Raw genomic sequence first — 18,062 nt, forward strand, 5'->3', positions numbered from 1 at the left:
TTACTTCCTCTAACACTCCTTGTGAGTTCAAGACTTGGATTGTATATTTGGCTCTGGCCTTTTATAGGCACGTGCTGTTGAGCAAATCCTTTAGTTTCTCTGAGCCTCATTTCCTTCATCTGTGAGGCAGAGATAAAACCAGTTGCCCTGTCTGCTTCCCTAGGGTCCTTGGGATCAAATGCAATGATGTATACAAAATTGTTTTGTCGATTGCAAAGCACCAGTACAAATATAAAAGATTATTTTTAATTTTGTTAATTTATATTCTGCTTTTGAGTGGACACAGAATTGCTCTTCTCAACTTCTTCTCTCCATTTTTTATTCTACGCTGTGAAATGACCAGCAGAAGTGGACTTTATGGTCAGGATAAATCGTAGGGATTAAGATCAGCCTTGTATCAGGAGTTCTCTTTTCTTCCACGTTATTTCTCAGTTACATTTATTTGGCATAGTGTCTTTTGAAAAATGCATTATAAAAAATATGTATTAATATATTTATTTTTAAAATGCATAATTTGGGAATCCTTTCTTCCAGAGTTAAAATGAAATGCATTTGCATCAGTCTTTCATTTTTAATATTTTCTGCAGCTTGGTTAAGTTCTTTATTTTACTTCAGGATATACTTACATCTTTTCCAGGACCTCCAAAACTTATTTTTTTAAACACTAACTTTACTTGACATGTTTTTTCCCATAAAATGCTTATGTTGTATAGTTCAGAGGTAGTTTTAAAAACTCAAATCTGTTAGAAGTTTTAGATTATTTTTCATTCAGTAATTTTAGCATTATCCTCATGTATAAGACACTTAACATGAAAAAAATAATAAAAATTATATTTTTGTGGATTTTTCCAAATCTGGTGGAGAAGATAAGTGAAATAAATTTTCATTTATATTTGACTGATACTTAGTTTTTTTGGATCTTAACTTACGAATCAGTGCTAAGTTCCCATCAGTTTTCAATATAATATATAAATTCTCACATATTTATTACAAATTCAAACAGTGACTTTAAGGTGACCTTTAATTTCTGTGTGTTCTTTTAATATCCAAATGCCTATGATATATCAGGCACCATGTAATCTATAAGTTTATCCTACACTAGATTGTCCATACTTTCCCATAGGAACCTGGAGTTGCCAGAAAATTTTTATGGTGTTTATGATTCTGTTCTGTTATTTTTAAAATTAAACAGTTTTAAAATTCAAGTATAATTGATTTCCAATATTGTGTTAAGTTTCAGGCATATAGTAAAGTGATTAGTTATATATATATTTTCACGTTGTGTTCCATTATATGTTATTATCAGATATTGAATATAATTCTGTGTTATACAGTAAATCCTTGTTTCCTATCTTTTATATATAATAGTTTGTATCTTCAATTCCATATTCCTAATTTATCATTCTTCCCCTTCCTTTTCCCTTTTAGTAACCTTAAGTTTGTTTTCTATGTCCGTTACTTTATTTGTTTTGTATATAGATTCATTTGTATTTTTTTTTAGACTCAACATATAAGTGACATATACTATTTGTCTTTCCCTGTCTTCACTTAGTATGATAACCTCTAGGTCCATCCATGGAAATGGCAATATTTCATTCTTATGGCTAATATTTAATTGTATATATTATATACACAATGTCTTCTTAAACCAGTGGTCAGCTGGTGGGCACTTGGGTTGTTCCCATGTTTTGGCTATTGTAAATAATGCTGCTGTGACCATTGAGGTGTGTGTATCGTTTGAATTAGTTTTCTGTCTTTTCTGGCTGTATGCCCAGAGTGGGATTGCTAGATCACATGGTAGCTCTATTTTCGTTCTTTAAGCAATCTCCATAATGTTTTCCATAGTGGTTGTTGCCAATTTACATTCCCATCAACAGTGTAAGAGGGTTCCCTTTTCTTCACACCCTCTCCAGCATTTATTGTTTGTAGACGTTTTGATGACAGACATTCTGACTGGTGATACTTCATTGTGGTTTTGATTTGCATTTCTCTAGTAGTTAGCAGTGTTGTACATTTTTTCATGTTCTTATTGGCCATCTGTATTTCTTCTTTGAAGGAATACCTATTTAGGTCTTTTGCCCATTTTTTGATTGGGTTGTTTTTTTGATATTGGGTTGTTTATTTTGGATGTTAGTCTCTTGTCTATTGCATCATTTGGGAATATTTTCTCCCATTTCATAGTTTGTCTTTTCATTTTGCTGATGGTTTCCTGTGCTCTGCAGAAGCTTTTAAGTTTGATTAGGTTCCATTTGTTTACATTTACTTTTATTTCTTTTGCCTTGAAAGGCTGATCCAAGAAAATATTGCTACGTTTTAAATGTGAGAATATTTTCCCTGAGTTTTCTCCTAGGAGATTTATGGTATCGTGTCTTATAGTTAGGTCTTTAAACCATTTTGAGTTTATTTTTATATATGATGTGAGGGAGTGTTTGTTCTAATTTATTTGATTTACATGTGACTGTCCCGCTTTCCCAACACTATTTGCTAAAGAGACTGTTTTTTCTCCATTGTATATTCTTGCCTCCTTTATCATAGATTAATTGATTGTAGGTGTGTGGATTTATTTCTTGTTCCTCTGTTCATTTGTCTGTTTTTGTTCTTCTGTTTTTAACCATTATATTAAAGCAGTAGATAACAGGATAAAGTAGATTCAGAAAAGGAGGAAATGTTATTTTTATTTTGATTTCATAGTACTTAGTTGTTAATTAAGTTGAATGTGAGATTCAGACCCATATTTTGATACAACAGTGAAAAGAAATATATTGGATTTCTAGATTACTTTTTGGTGAAGAGTGCCCTCTAGTGAACCTTTTCTGTTTATTAAGATGAAGTTCTTTGCTTCCTCACAGCACTTGTGAACTGAGTATAGAAGTGGAAGACACCTTCAGTTCTCAAGGAGTTTAGAAAATAAAACATGCAATAAGTTATTGGGGAATAAATTTGATATGTTATACAAATAAATAAAAGTGTATTATAGACTGTATATAATAGTACTGGGAAAATCCTAGGTCATGGAAAGTGAAGTCGCTCCGTCGTGTCTGACTCTTTGCGACCCAGTGGACTGTAACCTACCAGGCTCCTCTGTCCATGGGATTTTCCAGGCAAGAGTACTGGAGTGGGTTGCCTTTTCCTTCTCCAGGGGATCTTCCCACTGAGGGATTGAACTCAGGTCTCCTGCATTGCAGGCAGACACTTTACCATCTGAGCCACCAGGGAAGCGATAGGTCAGGGGCACCAGGGAAGCAATAAATAGGTCAAGGGACAGTTATTATTCAGTATTCTTGAAAGTATCCCAGAGAAACTACATTGAGGTGAATTTTGAAGGAAGTTTAAGATTGAGGCATATTGTAGGGAGGAGGAGCATCCTGGGTTGGAAAAAGAAGTTAAGGACAGTGCCAAAAAGGATTAGTGCCAAAAGAAAAAAAGAAATAGTGAAAAAAGGAATTATTCTAGAAAATATTTAAATTTAATTCTGTTTTAGATACTTTATACAGATGTTTAAACAAATTGTTCTTGTACTTGAAAACTTTTGTAAAAGATTGAAGACAGATTCCTCTACAGTTATGTCTTGGGGTCTTTCATGTGGCTGCAGTCAGATATTGGTCGCTGGTTGGGCCAAAATCAGCTGAGGCCCAGCTGGACCAGCCAGCCATAGTGGCTTACTCATGCCGGCGGTTGGTGTGTCTGTCGTTTGGGAGTGCCCACATGTGGCCCCTTCTGCATGTCATTTTTAGGATTGTTAGATTTCTTACATGATGGATAGTTTTCTCCGGAGTGTTTGTGAAAGGTGCATGACTTCTTTCTAGCTTCTGGAGTCACATATTATTACCTGAGTTATGTTCCATTGGTCGAAGCTGTCATCAGTCAGTTCAGTTCAGTCTCTCAGTTGTGTCCGACTCGTTGCGACCCCATGAATCGCAGCTCGCCAGGCTTCCCTGTCCGTTACCAACTCCCGGAGTTTACCCAAACTCATATCCATTGAGTCAGTGATGCCATCCAGCCATCTCATCCTCTGTCTACCCCTTCTCCTCCTGCCCCAATCCATCCCAGCATCAGGGTCTTTTCCAGTGAGTCAGCTCTTCACATGAGGTGGCCAAAGTACTGGAGTTTCAGCTTCAGCATCAGTCCTTCCAATGAACACCCAGGACTGATCTCCTTTAGGATGGACTGGTTGGATCTCCTTGCAGTCCAAGGGACTCTCAAGAGTCTTCTCCAACACCACAGTTCAAAAGCATCAATTCTGCAGTGCTCAGCTTTCTTCACAGTCCAACTCTCACATCCACACATGACCACTGGGAAAACCACAGCCTTGACCAGACAGACCTTTGTTGGCAAAGTAATGTCTCTGATACAAAGTTATCGTAAGCTGTCCAAATTCAAAGGAAGGGGATATAGACCCTACCTCTCAATGGAAGATGTGTTAGAAAATTTTGGAACCATGTTGTAAAACTACATTTCCTTTCCTGCCTACTTGAAGAGTTAGGCTCAGTGCAGACACATTGTAATGATTTGGCGAGCAGCTGTCCTCTGTGTCAGTGTTACCTGTGCAGTGACTGTCCTCTGCACTTCGTTTTCAGCTTCTGTTGTCCATGGTTGGCGTTTGATGAATATTGTTAGAATTCTCCTTTATCTTTATCTTGCTGTTAATTTTTTTTTAGCTGTTTCACTTCTTAATTCCATCTGGATTACAAAGAATCAGGGCAAGTTATGGGGAAGTTGTTATTCATGTTAGATATTTGATGAAATGGTTGGAAAAATGTTGAGTGCTAACGTTTAACATGGTACCTTATGTTAACACTTTTCTTTCTTGCTGTTCTAAATTGCTAAGTAACTGTAGTATAAATTCCCCCCCGCCCCCCCCAAGATAGAGTGGTACTTTGAGCAATCCTTTTTGTGTTTAAGATAGGGACATGGTGTCTTTGCTATTCGTTGTTTTTTTGAAAAAAGAATTCCAGATCATGTGACTTTATGTAAAAGAGGCTTTTCTCATTGATAACTCACTTGCTATCATGAAATATTTTAGCTCATTGTTTCTCATATGATATTACTGGAATTTTGGGTACCTTAAATGTTTCTAAAGGCTGTTGAAGAGAGTTACAGTGTTTCAATTCCCCATTTCTGACTCTGGCTGCAGGTTTTTCAAGTGGGTTATAAACTGGCATTGAAGAGACTGCTCCACTGAAAAATAAGATTACATTTCCAATTTACATAGCCTAGGAATACCAAAACCATGCCCTTAGGGTAAGAGTACTTCAGTGTATCTTTTCCTAGTTTCCAGGATCCATACAGTGGGCAGAGAGAACTGCTGATGAGACAAAGTCAAGTCTCACTGGTGTGTAACTGCCGTTTTATACTCAGGGCTTACATATACCTCATTCTGAAAGAACTTAAACTAGTAATTCATCATGTGCTTCTATAAAAGAAATATTTTCAAATCTTGCCCTGAAATTAATTGCCAGATGATTGGTGTGTTGCATGACCAATTGCTGAATTTACCAAATTTGCTGATATACTAAAACCTGTTTTTAAAACTGTTTTTGAGATTGATAGCAAGTGATTTGTATTGGATAGGAATTGGATAGGATGGTTTTAATAGCTTTTGAAAATTTCTGGTCAGTTTTTCTGTATTATGTTTACCATTATCTTCATAGCAGCATTTTTAGGAATGCTTAATTTGTCCAAAGCTGATAATCATAAGGTGGTTAATTGTCATAAATATGTTTAATATTAGAAAAGTATTGGTTTGATTGGTACTTAGAACATGAAAAACATTCAATATAAATACAAAATTGCTGAAAAAGTATCATAAATCTCATTAACATGAAATACCAAATCTTGAAAACTAATTACTAGAAATGCAAAATTGACTCATATTTTAGAAATTAAACTTCATATGAAACCATTTGAAACACTGGTGCGAACAGAAAAATGCTCGTGGACTGGAAAAATACAGAATGGTCAAAAGGATGCAAAAGCAATTTTTTATTACTAGAAATTTAAAAAAATCATTTCTCAGGAAACAAGTAGATTTCCTTTACAGTTAGTATGATAGAATCTTTTTTTCAGTGAATATACAATGAAAGAAAAAGATGCTGAGAACAGTGTAAGAGGTTTTTTTTTATGCTTTTTGACAAAAAATTCCTAATGTTACTAGCAATTAGAAGAGTTCTTTTTTCACACAGTAGCTTGTGAATGTTGTTTTTCTTTAGAAAGATGTTTTCCTAAAAAAATTGGAATATGATTAGTGAATTGATAATATTAACAGAATGTAACATCTGTCCAAAAAATCAAAGTAGCTTGAATGCCTCTGTTAGGACATTTGATTTGATGATACAATACTAATTTTCAAAGAACTAGTTTTAACATTTAAATGTCATGTTTTCTTATATTTATTTTATTACCACTAGGTGGAGCCCTATACATAAAATTTAAGAAGGCATTTCAGAAGTATCATTTATTTACTTGTTTAAATTCTAGAAGTTTGATAAATCGGGTGATCAAATACTAAGCGATAACTCATATTTCCACACTTTGGTATAGGTTAGATATAATGAAGATGGAAAGTGTATACCAAAAAATTGTTTTTTAGCTATGTTTTTAAAACATATACATTTAAAAAAGACATATATAGGAATGCTTTTATTCATTCCTAGTTGCTAGTTAAAATATGTAAATAAAATCGTAGTGTGTAGCATAGTCTATCTTTGTTTTTCTTCACAAAGTTTTAAAGTCATCTCTTTTAAATTGATTTCTCATCTGCATTTTTGTCTGATTAGCATTACATTTTGTCAGAAGTTAGATTTTATTGTGCTAAGCTTTTGGAAGTGATGACAGGACTCTTACACTTAAGTCATTGTCTATATACGGAGCACTAAGTTGCAACCGTAGTGGATGAAGGTAGTGGAAAATTTACTGACTTTCTAATGTTCACTCTTTCTGGTTTTGTCATATCTGTATTTATTTATAGGAACTTGATTACGTTTGCCAAGAGACATTATAAAATCCTGGGGACATTTTGAAAGAAGAAAAGCTTATTTTCATTAACATTGTATACTGCTTGAAAATTTAGAACAGCAGTATATCTAGGACACTAATTAGATGGATACGACTGCTTAACCAGTTTAGGATTCAGAGAATGAATAGTGCTGAATGGTATTTCCTTCTTGCCCTGCAAGTGAAAATTTCAAAGAATGATAACTATCATTCAAAGGCATAAAAAGGAAAAAGAAAAATATATTTTTCAGAGTCCCTTCAGCTGCGGTCAGCCAAGTACCGTACCGGGCCCTCAGTTTTCTCTTCACACTTTGTTCCTCCTCATTTTCTTGCATTTGTAATTTAATACTGCCTAACAATTAGCTATGCCTCACTTCTCATCCCCTCTTTCTGTTCATCGGATGATTTTACCTGATGGGTGCAACAGTGCACATCAGGGATTCCCTACTGAGTCATTCTCAATTGTTGATCTTCAAAGGTGATCTGGTTAGTTGCTATGCTGCTAACTTCTCTGCATTCTCATGGTGCTTATCACCATTTCTGATTGGAGTGGCTGTCTAAAACAATGGCTAAGAGCACTGGCTTTGGAGCCAGGTAGACCTAGGGTTAAATCTTGGTCCCACTACTCTGTGATTTTGGATTTAAAATCTTAATCTTCCCAAACTACATTTGTAAATTGGGATGCTGACAGTATCTACAGCATCATTAAGCTGTAGTGAACACTAATGAGATAGTACATGTAAATCACTTAATAGTGAGTACATGGTTGTGTGTTACTGTCTCTTTTTTTTTTGCAGTCTTTACCGCCTTAAGCCAGAAGCAGCAGAATATGACTCCTCTTTAGTCAATTAAGTCTCTGGGGGGAATTGCTGCTGCTTCTCTCCATATCTGTCTCCTACATCTTCTTTCCAAATTTTCTGTAATTAAGCATAGATTCCTTCAGAGAAAAGAGTGGTAATTCTTGCTGTGTGAAAATTCTTAAAGTAAAAATTGCTTTTCTTTTCTTCCTCTTTCCAGTGTTCTTATACATATCCACCCTTTCTCCCTTCCTGTCTCTGTTCACTTAGCTATTTGTTATTGGCTTTATTAGCACATATTTAGAGTAGTTCCCTGGTGGCTCAGATGGTAAAGCACCTGCCTACAATGCGGGAGACCTGACTTCAATCCCTGGGTTGGGAAGATCCCCTGGAGAAGGAAATGGCAACCCACTCCAGTACTCTTGCCTGGAAAATCCCATGGATGGAGGAGCCTGGTAGGCTGTCCATGGGGTCTCAAAGAGTCAGACACATGGGGTCACAAAGAATCAGACTGAGCGACTTAACTTTCACTTTTTTACTTTCTGAGTAGTTATTTCTTACTTTACTTTCATCACAGTGGGTAGAGAGTTAAATCAACTACATGTATTGATTAATGCCTTTGTGAGTACTTGTGTTTGGCTTTTAGATTCCTGCTGCAGCTATTAAATTGAGAAAGGCAGAACTATGAACTTTCTAGAGTTCTTTTCAGGACCTGAGAATAGTCTAACTTTTGATGAAGTTTGCATTCTGGCACTTGCTTGATCCTTCAATACTTTCTTTAAATGTAACATATTTCTGTGATTTAGAACATTTCTTTATCTTGACTTCTCCTTTCTGTGTACTCTGCTCAGAAAGATCTCATTGATGTGGATTGTGGTTGACAAGTGGTTGTATCAGCTTGGGGTGCAGATTGTACTCAGAAGTGGAATAATAGATAGTTACCAAGGACCAGGAAAGATTAAGACTTATCAGTAGGCAGATCAAGACCTATTCTTCTCATACACAATACTAATTCTTTAATTTTTTTTTTATTTCCTGTATTGGGGCTTATAGTTCTGTTTTAATAGCAGAAGGCATGGAATGTGAATAGTGTACCCATTTCAGGCTTTGGTTTTCTGTTAATGGAGGATAGGTATTACATGTGTCCTGATACTGTTTGTCTACATTCTAATAACATCAATAGGCAAAAAAGCATTCACCTGCTATAATAATTATACTGCTATTAAATATATTAATATATATGCTTTAATACATGTATTATACCCATCATTGTTCAGTTGCTCAGTCCTGTCTGACTCTTTGCGACCCCATGGACTGCATCACTCAAGGTTTCTCTGTCCTTCACTCCTGGAGCTTGCTCAAACTCATGTCCATTGAGTCGGTGATGCCATCCAGCCATCTTGTCCTCTGTCGACCTCTTCTCCTCCCAGCATCAGGGTCTTTTCTAATGAGTCAGCTCTTCCCATCAGGTGCCCAAAGTATTGGAGCTCCGGCTTCAGCATACCCATATATATCCATATATATGTATATAAATATCATATATTAGCACATATACCCATTTATGTGTGTATGTATGTGTGTATCTAAGTATATATATAAATAGATGCTATAATAGATGCACAGGTAGTGTCCTGAATTACTATAAAATGAGAGTAGTTTTGTTTTTAAAACTCTAGAGATTAAATTGAAAAGATACACTAAAGGGTACCTTTAAAGAACTTTCTAAAGTAAAATAGACTTCTGGGAAATAGCCGTTGTTTCTCTCCCTTCTGTTTATATATTACTGTCATTTTTAAAGGGATAGCAGCATCCCCTTCGCACTCCCAAAAGGAGTCGCGCTTTCCTTTGGAGGACATTGTACCAGGGCAGCCCTGCCCTGTCTCTTGCTGGTTTTCGCTGCAGTGCTGCAGCAGTGATTGGGGGAGGGGGAGAGCCCGTTTTTCTGTATTTTCTGTTTATTATCTGGTATTCTGAGTCAGATAAATATCAAGCTTTTATTAAAATACGTAAAAAATAATCTTAGAAAAGCTTTATATATACATATATATATTACTTAAAGAAATGTAACACCTGTTCACAATTACAAAATAAAAATTTGTTTATAGCATACCAAAGTCAGTTAGGGGCTTCTCAGGTGGCCCTAGTGGTAATGAACCCACCTGCCAATGCAGGAGACCTAAGAGACTTGGGTTTGGATTTGCTTCCTGGGTGGGGAAGATCCCCTGGAGGAGGGCACAGCAGCCCCCTCCAGTATTCTTGCCTGGAGAATCCCATGGACAGAGGACCCTGGTGAGCTACAGTCCATAGGGTTGCAAAGAGTTGGACAGTACTGAAGCAACTTAGCATGCACGCAGGTCAGCTAATGCGAATTTTTCTTTGGGATAATGTTGTTAGTTTAATTAAGAGTTCTTTTTAGCTATGTTTATTAATTGTAGGAAAAGCATGAGACGGGAGTGATATTGAGCAAGTCACTTAGTATTTCTGGACCTAGTTCCTCATTTGTGAAAAGGAGGCAATGATATTTTCTGTGGTATGGTGTAAGAAACAAATGAAACATTACTTGTAAAAATTACAAAAGTCCCTATACAATTGCCAGGTGTTACTGGTAGTCAGCCCCTACAGCATGGATAATTTGAGTGTTAGGTATTTGATATTTGCTATCCATACTTAATTGTTTGGCACATGGTTCACTTATTTAACAAGGATTTGTTTGACTCTTATGTGCCTTCTGTGATCGTAGCCAGTGTATTTTGAGTACTTGCTGTGTGTCGGTTATTGTGCTAAGAATTTTTCATATGTTTGCTAATTTAATCCTTATAACTCTCTGATGTAGATACTTTTTTAATCCCTGTTTTATTTTTGAGAGAATTTGGATTCAGAGAATTTGTGTGGCTTATCTGAGGTTGAACAGCTACTAAGTGATGTTTTTAATTCCATCTATCCATTCGTCCATTTGTCTATCTATCAGTTCTTTATTCAGCATCTGCTATATCAGGGACTCTATTCTAGGGCTGGTTGTACAGCAGGAAACAAAACAGACAAAAACTGTCTACCTTCCTGGAGCTTAGATTCCAGTGAGCAAAAACAAAAACTACAAGTGTGAAGTAGAGAGTATATTAAATAGTGGTAAGAGTGATGCAGTAGCAAAGTGAATTCCTTTATTTTAGGGGGAAAAAAAAAAGCAGGAAAGGGAATAGTGTGTGTATGTGTTTGTGTTTATAATTTGGATATTGTGGCCAGAAAGGGCTTCATCAAGGAGACCAGAAAACCTGAAGGAGATGAGGGCGGCAGCCATGTGTGGAAATGTGATCAGAAGAGGAAACAGCACATGCAAAGGATAGGACAGCAGTGTGCTTGATGCGTTTCAGGAACCACAGGAGGCGAGTGCTGCTGGCATGGAATAAGTATTAGGAAATGAGATTACTGTGGTAACATGGGGCAGGGTTCCATAGGGCTTTATAGGCTGCTGTAAGAAAAAGGGTTTTGAGCAGAAGAAAGATACGGAGTTTGCCTTTAAATTTACTGGGATTATTTTGTCTACTTTGTTGAGTACAGACTGAAGGGAAATAAGGGTGGAATCAAGGACACCAGTTAGGAAGCTGTCTGGAATAATGGAGGGAACACACATTGATGGCTTAGTCCAGGATGATACCAGTGGGGAAGCAGTGAGATGTGGTTGGATTGTTTTAGTGGGGAGGCGAGAGAAAGAATAGTCAAGAGTGATTTCAAGGTTTTCTGCCTCAACAACTAAAAGAATGGAGTTGACTAAGATAAGGGAAGGCCATGGGAGGACCAGGGTTTGGGAAAGAAGATAGGAATTCATTTTGGCTATACTTGAGATGCTTATCATACATCCAGTTGGAGAGATGCATGAGTATGAAGGTCAAAGGAGAGGTCAGGACCAGAAATACCAATTTGGGAGATGTCAGTGTTTATATAGTGTTTGGGCTTCCCTGATAGCTCAGTTGGTAAAGAATATGTCTGCAGTGCAGGAGACCCCAGTTCGATTCCTGGGTTGGGAAGAGCCCCTAGAGAAGGGGTAGGCTACCCACTCCAGTATTCTTGGGCTTCCCTTGTGGCTCAGCTGGTAAAGAATCCACCTGCAATCTGGGAGACCTGGGTTCAATCCCTGGGTTGGGAAGATGCCCTGGAGAAGGGAAAGGCTACCCACTCCAGTATTCTGGTCTGGAGAATTCCATGGACTGTATAGTCCAGGGGGTCACAAAGAGTCCGACAGGACTGAGCGACTTTCACTTTCACTTTCCATGTTAATAGAATTTAAAGCTCCAAGCCTAGAAGAGATTTAGACTGGTATAGTAGAAAAGAGAAGATATCTAAGATCAGAGCCTAATTCTAGCTCAGTTCTTTATTTGGCATGGAAATAATTGCAAAAGACCTGCTGGAGGAAATGGGACTTGAACTGAACCTCATCAATGGGCAACAGATGGGGGGCACATTTTTGGAAGGTCCCCAAGATTGCTTTCAGGTTCATTAATTTTCTTGGAGGACTCCCAGAATTTTGCAAAGCTGTTACACTCATGGTTACTATTTCCTACAACAAAAGGATATAGATTAAAACTAACAACAAGCAAAGGCAGGTAAGTTGGGGTCTAGGAGAGTTCCAGCGGGGAGCTTCCAGTTGTCTTTTCCTCCAGGAGTCATGTGGCCAGCACTTATTTCCCCCAGTGATGATGCATGGTAACACATATGGGGTAGTATTAACCAGAGAAGCTCTCCCAAGCCATGGTGTCCAGGGTTTTTCCTGGGGGTTGATTCCATAGGCACGACCGACTGCTTGAGTTGCTGACCTTAGTCTTCAGCCCCTCCAGAACTGATTCCATGTGGCCCCTTGCCCCCATTAACTGTAAATCACATTGTAGGTCATATTGTTGTTGTTCAATTGCTAAACCATTTTCGACTCTTTGCAACCCCATGGACTGAAGCATGCCAGCCTCCTCTGTCCTCCACTGTCTCCCGAAGTTTGCACAAATTCATGTCCATTGGTTGGTGATACTATCTAATCATTTCATCCTCTGCCACCCCCTTCTCCTTTTGCCTTCGATCTTTCCCAGCACTTAGACCATTTTGCATTGTCCACGTAAACAGGCAGGACATTCTGAAGACTAAACTGCCCAGGAGTTGGGAGAAAGACCCAAATGTTTCTTTGGGCAAGGTTAATCCTTTTCTGCACAGTGGATGGGGAAGTCCCTTGGTGTGGAGACTGCAGGACCTGAGATACAGTAGGAGTGTAAACGTAGTGTTTAGAGAACATTGTGGTGCCTGCAATATGGCCTTGTACTTAAGAGTATGGACTCTGGAGACTTCCCTGGTGGTCTAGTGGTTAAAACACCATACTTCCATGGCAGGGTACACCAGTTTGATCCCTGGTTGGAGAGCTAAGATCCCACAAGTCATGTGAAAGTCACTCAGTCGTGTCTGACTTTTTGCGACCCCATGGCTAGTCCATGGAATTCTCCAGGTTAGAATACTGAAGTGGGTAGCCTTTCCCTTCTCCAGGGTATCTTTCCAACCCAGGGATTGAACCCAGGTCTCCTGCATTGCAGGCAGATATTTTACCAGCTGAACCACAAGGAAAGCCCAGCGATACTGGAGTGGGTAGCCTATCCCTTCTCCAGGGGACCTTCACGACCCAGGAATCGAACAGAGGTCTGCTGCATTGCAGGCAGATTCTTTACCAACTGAGCTATCAGGGAAGCCCACAAGTCAGGAGGCATGGCCAAAAAATAGAAAAAAAAAAAAAAAGAATATGAACTCTGGAGCCAGTTTCAAGGATTCAGATCCCATATTCGTGCTCATTCCACAACTAGCAACTAGCTGTCACTTGCTAGTTGTGGAATTTATGACAATTTGCATAATCTGTAACTTATCTGTAAGTTAGTGAGGGTAATAACAGTATCTGTGTTATAGGCTTGTTGTGAGGATTAAAGAGTTAATATATAAAGCACTCAGAATATGTCCTGACACATAATAAATGCTGTAGAAATCAGAAGTTTGTTTATTCATTCCTTAATCATTCAGTTAGTGATTCTTTTTTGAGCACTAGTGTGTTGAAGGCTCATCTCTTAAGTCTCAGACCTTTAATTCCAGATACTTAGTGATGTATCTAGAGGACTTGTGGCTCTTTAAATACTAACATGTTCAAAAGGAATTAAGTATTTTTCATCCAAACTGTTTGTACTGATGTTATTACCAACAACCTAGTTTGTTTGTTCAGAGATTTTATTTTAAAATATCAGCTCTAATGATAGCTTTCTTTTTGTGTCTGTACAGGTCTGTGTATGATGACCAACCAAATGCACACAAGAAGTTTATGGAAAAGTTAGATGCTTGTATCCGTAATCATGACAAGGAAATTGAAAAGATGTGTAATTTTCATCACCAGGGTTTTGTAGATGCTATAACAGAACTCCTTAAAGTAAGGACTGATGCAGAGAAACTTAAGGTAAGAAATATGTTAAAATTCTATTTACTTTTGCTGTCAAATCACTTACATATTTATAGTGCATATTTACAAATTACTATTAAATGTACTGTTTTTAAGAAGTAGATTAGTGTACATATTTGGGAATACAGTTGTCATGCTGATGACAGTAGTTATTTCTCTCTCTTTTTTTTTTTTTTTGGTAATGCATTGACTTAACAGGATTTCTTTCCTTTCAAAAAATGAACTAAAAACATTTGCACAGTGAAAGACCTCATTTGGAGTTTTAGAGTTCTCAAGTGACAATTAGTACAATTTTTTGATAAAAAACTATTTTCTGAAAACTTATAAAAACTTAGGATAAGTATGTTTTCAAAATTATTTAATAATAGTGAAACTTTTTTTTCTTTGCTTAATAGCAGTGTGTAATTTTCTTAAAGCAAGTTGGTCTACATTTTCTGCCACACAGTTAAAACGTTACTTATGAAATAAGACCTGGATTTGTTCTGTCAGAATATAAAATATTTAGTTATAAGAATTGTCCTATTTATCCTTCTTTACATTTAGAGAGCTTAGCAGACAGAACGACCCTGGTTCACCAAAGGTTATGATTAGAAAACCATTATATAAAGGATATTCAGATAACAAGAGACCAAATACGGCATCAATGAGGTCACTGAGCATCTTTGTTCAGAAATTAATGAGATTTTTAATAAACCAGAATGTGCTTCCTTACTATGATGACCTAATGAGTCACTTAATATGTGGGAAAATTTGAGGTTGAGCTTTGCCTGCACCTGCAGCATTAAAATGTTGCTGTGGATTGAGATTTCCGTGTTTGATGTTAATCAACCACCCAGTGTTTGCATTCAGCAAAGTATGAATGTTTAATTACCATAAAATGCAATCACCATTTCCTACAGACAATGAATGGCACATAGACCTCATTGAAGTTATCAAAAAGGGACCAGTGGTCAATTGGGTCAGTGATTTGAATTGTTTGACAGACTTAGAGAAGCAAGTAAAGTTCAAAAATCTAGATTAAATTTGAGAAGTTTGCCACAGAATCTGTTAAAAAGAACTGTCATAAGTAATTGAAGTTAACAAAAGCCCTTTTCAATCAAAAGTTCAAGTTCAAGCTGTAGAGTTAATTTGAATTTGCATTTCTTTGTTCTAAGTTTCTCATGAAGCATGATCTGATTACAAGGGTGAGCAGTTACATCAGGGCAGTTTTATGCATATTTGTCTAACTAAGGTGAAATTATTTTTAAGGTGCAAGTTACTGATACCAACCGAAGATTTCAAGATGCTGGAAAGGAGGTGAGAAAATGATTTATTTTTGTGTGTATTCAATATGTGGATGCAATTTAACTGTTCATTTTAAATATGTGCATTTCTTCTCTTTAAGGTCATAGTCCAAACAGAAGATATTATTCGATGTAGAATTCAGCAGAGGAATATTACAACTGTAGTAGAAAAATTACAGTTATGCCTTCCAGGTGAGTTAAACATCTGTAATGTAACATTCAGCTTGGTGAAATTGTAATTTAATGGTGTTTAATCATTATTCATTATAGGAATTATAGATTACTTGGTGATTGTTCCCCCACTGCCCATGGTTTTCTTTCCTATCTACTTTATTCCCTAAATTTTCATCTTTTTCCTTATTACAAGGCCCCTATTTGATGGTCTATCACATCAGTCTCCTAGAACAACCTCTACCTTTCCATTCCCTTTCAGCCTAGTTTGCCCTTTGTCCCTCCCCAACCCCTCCTTTTTCCCCCCAGAATACTTTCCCATGGAGGGTGTCTTTTGATTCCATTTTCTTTCATTTTCCTAATTTGCCTACTTTTTTAAACCTCTAGTTTTCCATTGTTTTCTTTTTGTCACTTAAGCAGTTGGTTTTTGCGTGCAATTTCATTTTGCTATTAAGGTAACATACAGAATTGCCAGATATTCTCCCTTTTTCAGTCTTGCCTTTCCTCCTGTGTTTTGGGAAGACTGAATTACTAGGTTTCTGAGTTTTCTGGTCTCTCTGTTAGGACTGGGACATTTCAAATAAATTCTGAATAAACTAGCCAGTATTTTCTTTACCTGGATATACCTTGTTTCAAAAAATGGAAACAGGTATATGACTTCTTTTTCTTAATATAGTAAGCTAAATCCATCTCAGTGTCCTATTTTTTAACTTTTTTTTGTAAGGAAGGAAACTGAACCTCCATATCCAGGGACATAGAATAAGGTGCTTTGTATAATATTCACATATTGTAAATTTAGCTTAGACTACAAGTTACATAATCTGTTAGCATATTGTATTAGCTAAGGAAAAAATATTGGCTGACTTGTAAGAATAAAGTTTTTTTAATGGTCGCTGAAGTTCGCCTCATCTTAATTTCTGACGGACCAGGGATATGTGCACATTAACTTTGAGTAAATAAAATGTCTACTTATTGTGCTAGATTTTAAGGTTGGAAACTTAGTTCCTTATAATAATGCTTAATAATACCTCTTTGCCACCATCATATACACTGAAATAGTCATGAACACAGCCTCTTAAGTTTGAGTGCTTTGTCCTTGAACTGTAAGTAGTAAGTCTAAAAAAACTGGGTTCTCATGGAATGAGGAAGAGTAAATTCAGCTTATTTAACCCTAATGAGCTGTTTGAAATAGAGAAATAAAGGGAAGTAGAAGTTAAGAGTTTTTTTACTGCTACTGTCTTTGCTCTCAAGGCTGAACAGGAAATCTGAGTTCATGTAAACATTGTGTTCTTAATAGCCACATCCAGAACCATCTCTTTCCCTCCATCCATCCTTCTATCTAATTATTCACTCATACATACTTTTCTGTGTCAGGCATCATGGTAGATATTAGAAATATAAAGTTGAAAATGATGTAGTCCCAGCTCTGAAGGATCCTACAGTTTAATGTGAATAAAGACAAATAAGCCTTTACTGTATAATTGCCTAACTTCCTCCTTAGATTAAGAGGGGTATAAGAGGATATAAGAAGTCACAGGGTAAACAATGAGTTTTCCTGGTGGTATCGTTAGTTATTTTTGAGAAAGTATCATTTTTATGTGAAAACAATACGGAAATAACATAGATGTGAAATTTACATGAATTGTTGAGATAAAACAGGAGACTTCAAAGCAAGTTTATAGTTGTAGCAGCAGTTTTAGGCTCTTTCCTAAGTTGTGTGTTCACTCTGATGCTTTGGATGGAAAAATGTGAGATATATTGCATTGCAATAAAGGGACTTTGATAGAGCTATACATGGGGTCTGCAGAGTTAGGGCTGGTTCATTATAGCCACCACTGCAGTTTTTATGGTTTTTCAGACAATTAAACAATATCTTTTGTGAACTTGAAACCCCCTAGGGAGTAGCCATAAGAGTGTAAAAAATCTGGAAAAAAATGTGTCTATCTCTCTTGTCGGAAAATGTGAGCCAACTTAATGATCTAACAGTAATTCACCTGCTTTATACTTCGAAATTCTACTAAGGATGAGTGGTAATCTACATAGTTGCATTGAAACCTTTTTGGTGGCAGTGTGTCTTCTTGCTGAAGCTTATAACAATTTTATTGAATAATTACTTTCTGAGCCTTTGATGGAAATGATAAACAAAAATACTTTGTTATGTTTCTTTATGCCTTTATTATAATTTACTCTCTGCTGTAAACTTTTGAGATTTTTCTTTCTCTGTGAATTTGGTGTAAAATTTTGTTTCATGAGCTATAGTACAGTTACCTTATTTATTTAGTATATTGAATCAAAATCAGTTAATCTCACTATTGCTCAACTTTCTTTCTCAAGTAACTAAGACTACACTTC

At 36.7% G+C, this 18,062-nt stretch overlaps 1 protein-coding gene across 4 annotated transcripts in view; it reads left to right on the plus strand.

The window, feature by feature from the left end:
• EXOC6 (exocyst complex component 6) overlaps positions 1-18,062 on the plus strand; it is a 178,400-nt gene that overhangs the window by 23,259 nt on the left and 137,079 nt on the right. For all 4 annotated transcript variants that reach the window (XM_065922922.1, XM_065922926.1, XM_065922923.1 and 1 more), the window contains exons 2-4: positions 14,082-14,253; positions 15,505-15,552; positions 15,641-15,731. In XM_065922922.1, coding sequence (XP_065778994.1) covers positions 14,082-14,253; positions 15,505-15,552; positions 15,641-15,731 — 311 coding nt within the window. The remainder of the gene's footprint in view (positions 1-14,081; positions 14,254-15,504; positions 15,553-15,640; positions 15,732-18,062) is intronic.

The sequence above is a fragment of the Muntiacus reevesi genome, chromosome 2, assembly GCF_963930625.1.
Source record: "Muntiacus reevesi chromosome 2, mMunRee1.1, whole genome shotgun sequence".
Taxonomy (NCBI): domain Eukaryota; kingdom Metazoa; phylum Chordata; class Mammalia; order Artiodactyla; family Cervidae; genus Muntiacus; species Muntiacus reevesi.